The 6,000-nt window shown below is 43.6% G+C and overlaps 1 protein-coding gene across 2 annotated transcripts in view; it reads left to right on the forward strand.

The window, feature by feature from the left end:
- LOC148026329 (GTP-binding protein OBGC, chloroplastic-like) overlaps positions 1-4,277 on the forward strand; it is a 55,820-nt gene extending 51,543 nt beyond the window's left edge. The window contains exons 5-6 of one of the 2 annotated variants that reach the window (XM_087690748.1): positions 3,375-3,483; positions 3,567-4,277. In XM_087690748.1, the coding sequence (XP_087546874.1) occupies positions 3,375-3,483; positions 3,567-3,653 (196 nt within the window). In that variant the 3' untranslated portion in view covers positions 3,654-4,277. The remainder of the gene's footprint in view (positions 1-3,374; positions 3,484-3,566) is intronic. The other variant, XM_087690749.1, reaches the window with a different exon arrangement.
- Positions 4,278-6,000: the final 1,723 nt, after the last annotated feature.

Below are 6,000 nucleotides of genomic sequence, written 5' to 3' on the forward strand. Positions count from 1 at the left end.
GTCACGTTTAAAGTGATCCTTCTTGCCACAATGATGGCATTCAACATCCTTGCCACGTGATTTACTGCGTCCCTTGCTATCAGATTTGCCTTTCTACTGTGATCTGCCCCTAGTATGCAAAGCACTGGAAGACTTACTGGATACATTGTTCTACCGATTCATTTCTTCCATGAGTAGAGCACTCTCTACATCAGCATACAAAAGAATCGCATTAGAATTGCTCATAGCAGTCCTAAATGTATCCCAACTCTTTGGTAGAGTGCAAAGTAAGAACGTAGCCTTAAATTCTTCATCAATCAAGAACTTCAAGGCAACCAGTTGGCTGAAAATGGAGTTAAACTCACTCAAGTGAGTAGACATTGCTGTACCCTCTTTCATACGCAAATCCATAAGCTTTTTCAGCCAATACACTTTGCTTGCGGCACTCCTCTATGCATACAGTTTTGCCAGTCAAGTCCAAATAGCATAGGTAGAATCCAAACCTTCAATGTTAAACAGCAAGGCATGAGAAATTGATAGCTCGATGGTTGAGCGTGCAAGCTCGTCTAACTCATCCCAATCTTCATGTTCCATATCTGCAAGCTTTGCCCCTTTGGTCTTAATCGGCTTTGCTTGCTTCTTTTGCTATAGGATATTGTAGCACTGCTTTTGCCAGACTGCAAAGTTATGTGCTCTTTCAAGCTTCTTAATGTGCATGAGATTACTGCTGTCACTGTTGCCAGCCATGATTTTCAGCCCAAATGTGACAAAAAATTCAGCAAATGCAGGCCCAAACTGTCACGCAAGTGACCAAGGTACAAACAAGTACCAACCAACAATAAATAGCCACGTAGAAGCAGAAATTTCAGATCTGCAGATAAAATTTCAGAAGTACTAAACCTTGTGCTATAACACTCCACAACTGATTACAGGTGTTTCAGGGGCAAATACATCACATTGCATGAGAAGTCCCAAATTTTAGCTGCAATTTCTGTTGTTCATGCACCCACGGGCATAAAATTTGACACGCACGATCAAAAGCCCTAAAATTTTTGACCATACATCTGCAGTCTCTGACAAGCATAGAATAGGCCAATTTTGCCAAAATAGGGCAGTTTTAGCAAAACCCCCAAATTTTTCCAAGTGCTAGATGTCCAAATTGCATTAAACCCGGATGTATATAAAATGACCCCATGGCGCACAAATTTCGCCCAAATAGCAAAAGCCCCAAATTGCACGGGGTCCAACGTGCATCAATGTCGAGAAATTCGGTAAATTTCAGCCCAATTTTTGGATGTACATGAAAAGGCCCAAATGTGGGAGGCAAAATGTCACAAATTCTTGCAATTTCTGAAACAAATGGTCTTGCTCTGCATCACAATCCTCAAACCGAGAAAAGCCCCAAATTTTCGGACCAAGATTGCACAAATCTGAACTTTGTGCTTATGCGCGCGAACACTCGGTAGTGGAAGAGGAAAAATTGCAAGAATTTGACAAAAAATGACGAAAAATAGGAGTTCGTCCGTCGGACTCCATGCGTTGACCTATCAACGTATCGTCAACTCGCTTCGTCCGATCAACTGTCCACACCGCGCCTGGTCGCTGTTAGCCAATTGGTCGTCACTCAGTCTTGTCGCCCGCGTCAGTTGCGTGGCTGCCGTATCCTGTTTGCCTGGTAGCGCGTCAGCTGCTTGACCCGTCACGCAGGTAGCCCATTCTCCAGCAGCAACTCTAGCAATCACGACTGTTGCCCCGTCGACCTGCAACAACTGTTGCCTGTCTCACTCTCTTGCACCTGTCTATTGCCTCTCCTGCACACAAGGCTACCTTCGACTTGTCTCGCCTACCTACTTGCGACTTGGAACTGTTGCCTTGGGAGTCGCCTCTTCACCCAGTGGCATGATCAGTTGCTTCTAGTAGTAGATGTCTTTTGTATTGCATGTGGTAAGACTCCTATTCATCTTTTTATTTCTTGCCCAATTGCTAGATAGGCTTGGGTTTCATTTCCCAAGTATGGACTTCAGTGACACATCAGTGTACAATCATCTGTTCTTGGGTTTTGGGCAAGATTATGTGCATGCCTACTTTATAGAGGGAGCATCCTTGTCGTTTTCATTTTTTACGATGGACTGGTCTTTGGCACGTCTGGCAGACACACAATGCATTTATTTTTTATTTGGCCTCAAGTATTTGTGGTCATGTGGGCCATGTTCAAGGATTGCTATCATGGCAAGTTAGTTCCATGGTTTTGACTAGTGTGATCCTCAAAGTGGTGGCTGCTCCATGGATGGATATCATCTACACCACCCTGATTGTGCTTGTCTCATGATGCCTTTCTTCTATTCTTGTAGTCCTGTGTTTTTTGTAGCCTTTGGGCTCCATATGTTGTTTTTTAATCTATCTTTGAGTCTCCTTGGCTGGCCCCAAGGCCCTTTGTAAATATTTCGATTCATTAAATCAAATTTCTTCGCAAAAAGAATAAGATAGGAGAGAGGGAGGGACTGGAAGAGAAAGAGGGAGAGGGAGAGGGGGAGGGTTTTTCCAAGTACAAACTCTAATTACATGTCAATGTATAGTCAGCTGTTCTTGGGTTCTGGGCAAGATGCGGTCCATGGCCAATCTAGAACCAAAGCATACCCATCTATCCCTTTGATTTTTTGCATTGAACCAGTCTTTGGCACATTTGGTTGACAAGCAATGCATTCATTTTCAACTCAACCTTGAGTACTTGGGTCGTGTGGGCCATGTTTGAGGATTGTTATTGCAGCAAGTTGGTTCCATGACTACTGCTGGTGCAATCCTCGAATAGGTGGCTGCTCCAGAGATGGATATTATCTACACCACCCCAATTGTGCATACTTCGTGATTAGTTGGCCAGAAGGTACAAAGGGAGAGGGTCTGTATTGCAGGAGAGAGGGAGCCTGGCCAGCTGCAAAAACAGCTCCAAAAACCACTTGCAGATGGCATGACCAAATCTCTAGTTAAGAGGGTCTGTATTGCAGGAGAGAGGAAGCCTGGCCAGCTGCAAAAACAGCTCCAAAAACCACTTGCAGATGGCATGACCAAATCTCTTGTTAGATGGCCACTTTTTGAACTACGAGCATCAATGGTCATTCAATGCCATCAGACTAGATTGGATGGAATTGGGCTGATTGGACTTAGAGGTCCTGTCCTTGTTTGACAATGCTGTTTGAACACTAGAACCATCAGACCTCACCCTGTTCTCATCGACTGCAGCCATGCATTGAAATTGCTCCCTTACGTGTGAGTACATTTTATTCTCGGTTCCAGCAATGTCATCGGTTTAGTAACTGTTGGTTTCATGTTGAGATCTGTAGTTTATCTTAGATAGACATTCGTTTTCTTCTTTAAAGTATTAACTGTCACCACTGCAGGTACTTCGAGGCTCTAACAAGGTTCCAACATGTTTTAACTGCAAGTGGTGTAAACAAGGCTCTTAAGGCGCAGGGAGTATCAGAAGGTGACACGGTTATTGTTGGAGAGGTAGGTTTGATATAATTGTAGTTAAAAGGCTAGTTTCGTCCACACTCTTTCAAGTATTGCTGACTTTACTTTGGCGGTTGCAGATGGAGTTTGAGTGGCATGATTCTGAGAATGTACTGGCTGGTGATTGGAGAAGAGGATTCCGCGGCTCAAGACTCTGGCCCCACTAACATAGCATGTTCATTTCTGTTCCTTCCTGGTAGAGATGGAGGTATAGAGGCCTAAATGCTAAGCTTTCCTGGAGCTCCATGTGTCCACGGCCTTATAAAGAAGAGGTTTGTTGTCATGCATCTCCTAGCTCTCACACAGATCTCAAATATAAGTGATGAACCATGGGAGTACATGAAATATGTAAAAAGATCAACTTTTGTCATCGGATCTTGCCAAAGCAAAGAATACACCCCCTGTTAATGGCCTACCGTTGTAAGTCTGTAACAATGGTTCTTGGATCTTGTATCCCTGGGCTGACAACAAAATAAAATGTATGGTGATCTGTGGACTCCAGTTCTGCGCTTGGCACTGTTCGAACCATGATAGTGGGTTGATGTCCTGATTGGCATGATGAATTCTCACATTCTCGTTCTGATGGTGGCAAGAAGTTGATCACCCAATCTTTCATGAATATGGAGGAGCTTGACGTTAATCTAATCTCTGGGCTTAATGAAGGGCTTATGTCCGTTCTGAAAACTAGTCTTGCTTGGTTGCTGGTGTCCATTTAGATAACAATTTGTTACCTTATTCACAATTGTGAACTTATCCTAGATGTGATACAATACCATATCGCCACAATAATATCAACACTACTCGCACACCATATCGACATGAATATATTATAGTATGCTCACGATTCACAGAGTGCATAAGAGCATCTTAAGTCATCAGATCCTAGATTTGACAGTTGTCCTGCCTATTTTTGGCTTTTATGTTATGTACCATAACATATCCAAATTTTTGGATAGCTTGAGGCTTAGTCCATATAAACGAAATGTATGTCAAAAAACTTAGCTGTCACACAAAATATTAGGCATCCCATCAATTTTAGGCCTTGAATTTCGGATTAATAGAAGAGTTTATCATGAACATTTTTTGCATAATATAGCTTTACAAAGCAAGACCTTGTGATTAAGGATTGCATCTTGCCATTAACAAGAGCCATATAGTCATTTCTAATATGTTAAGACTTGTTTTAGCGGTTCGTGAGGTTTTAGTAATAGCATTTTAGCGGCGTTGGGCTACAACTTTATAATAATTTATAGCTCATCAAGTTTTGTCTACTCTTTGGCATGCACATAGCCACAAATCATGAAGTGATCGAGGCATCCATCAACACAATAACAATGCACCTTATGTTGTTGATATATAAACAATACAAATACACAAATACATTCATCTATGACAATCACAAGCTACAAAAAACCTTAGACACATTCATCTAAGACAATCACAATCTACAAACCCAATGTTCATCTAACACGAACTTGTAACTATTGTGTTAAGGAAATCATGGGAACCTCCCTCCCTCCCTCTGTGTGTGTGTGTTGTTCACGTCCGGATACCAATGCTATGCCTTTAACTCTCTTTTTTAATTATAAACATGTGATGGAAGAGGGGCTTGTAATAGATATAAGGCTCTGTAAAATATTACACGGCGCAGCGAACAGAATCTGAGAAAGAGATAGAGAGTACACAACAGATAAGAGGAGAATCAGTAAAATTCTTTAACTCCAAACAACTGATACAAAGATGGCTCTGTCCACCCGTGCGCTTCCACTGTGTGAAGCTTAGATGGCGATCTAGACAGAAGATAGGTGAAGAGCTTAAGGCTAGCTGGAACAACAACTCTGACTGGGTGAAAGATGAGTGTCAGATGGCTGCGAAGGGGTTTAGCTTTTATAGCCCGCGAAGGTCGTTAGGTCGGCCTGCTGACCGACCTACCATATGAGCCTCCACTAGTCGGCCAGGGAATATTCCAGGGAATATTCCCTTTACCATCGGGCCGGGGGCGCTGCCCCCGGACCCCCGCCAGGGGGGCCGCTGGCCCCCCTGGGACCCCCCAGCCAGGGGCCGCTTCCGCGGCCCCCGGACCCCACAATAGGGGCCCCTTTTAACTCCCTTACTACGCAACTCAATGCAATGTGCCTCGAGTTGCTACCAACTTAACCACTCTGTCTAACCCAAAGATTAGACCCACAATGGTCACCTTTTTGCCATCCGGTCACATAGACCTCATCTGATATACAAGTCAGGACTCCACCAATGTCCGGGCTCACACTTGGCTTCTCCTCATAATGGGGGCCTTACAACTTTGAGCACCATGGATCATTGGTAGTACCTAATGAGGGTGGGGCATTGATCATATCTAACACCCCCCCTCAATGTCCACCCATAGGTGAACTATCTCCTCGGCCCAATGCCGAGTCTCTGAAGATGAACTTGAAGCAGATCCTTCGTAAGTGCTTTGGTGAAGATATCTGCTCCATTCTCCTCTGTTGGACAGTAGACCAATTCCACTATCCC

Source organism: Lygodium microphyllum, chromosome 13 (genome assembly GCF_053477565.2).
Source record: "Lygodium microphyllum isolate KBCC chromosome 13, Lygodium_microphyllum_v1.1.10, whole genome shotgun sequence".
Classification (NCBI taxonomy): Eukaryota; Viridiplantae; Streptophyta; class Polypodiopsida; order Schizaeales; family Lygodiaceae; genus Lygodium; species Lygodium microphyllum.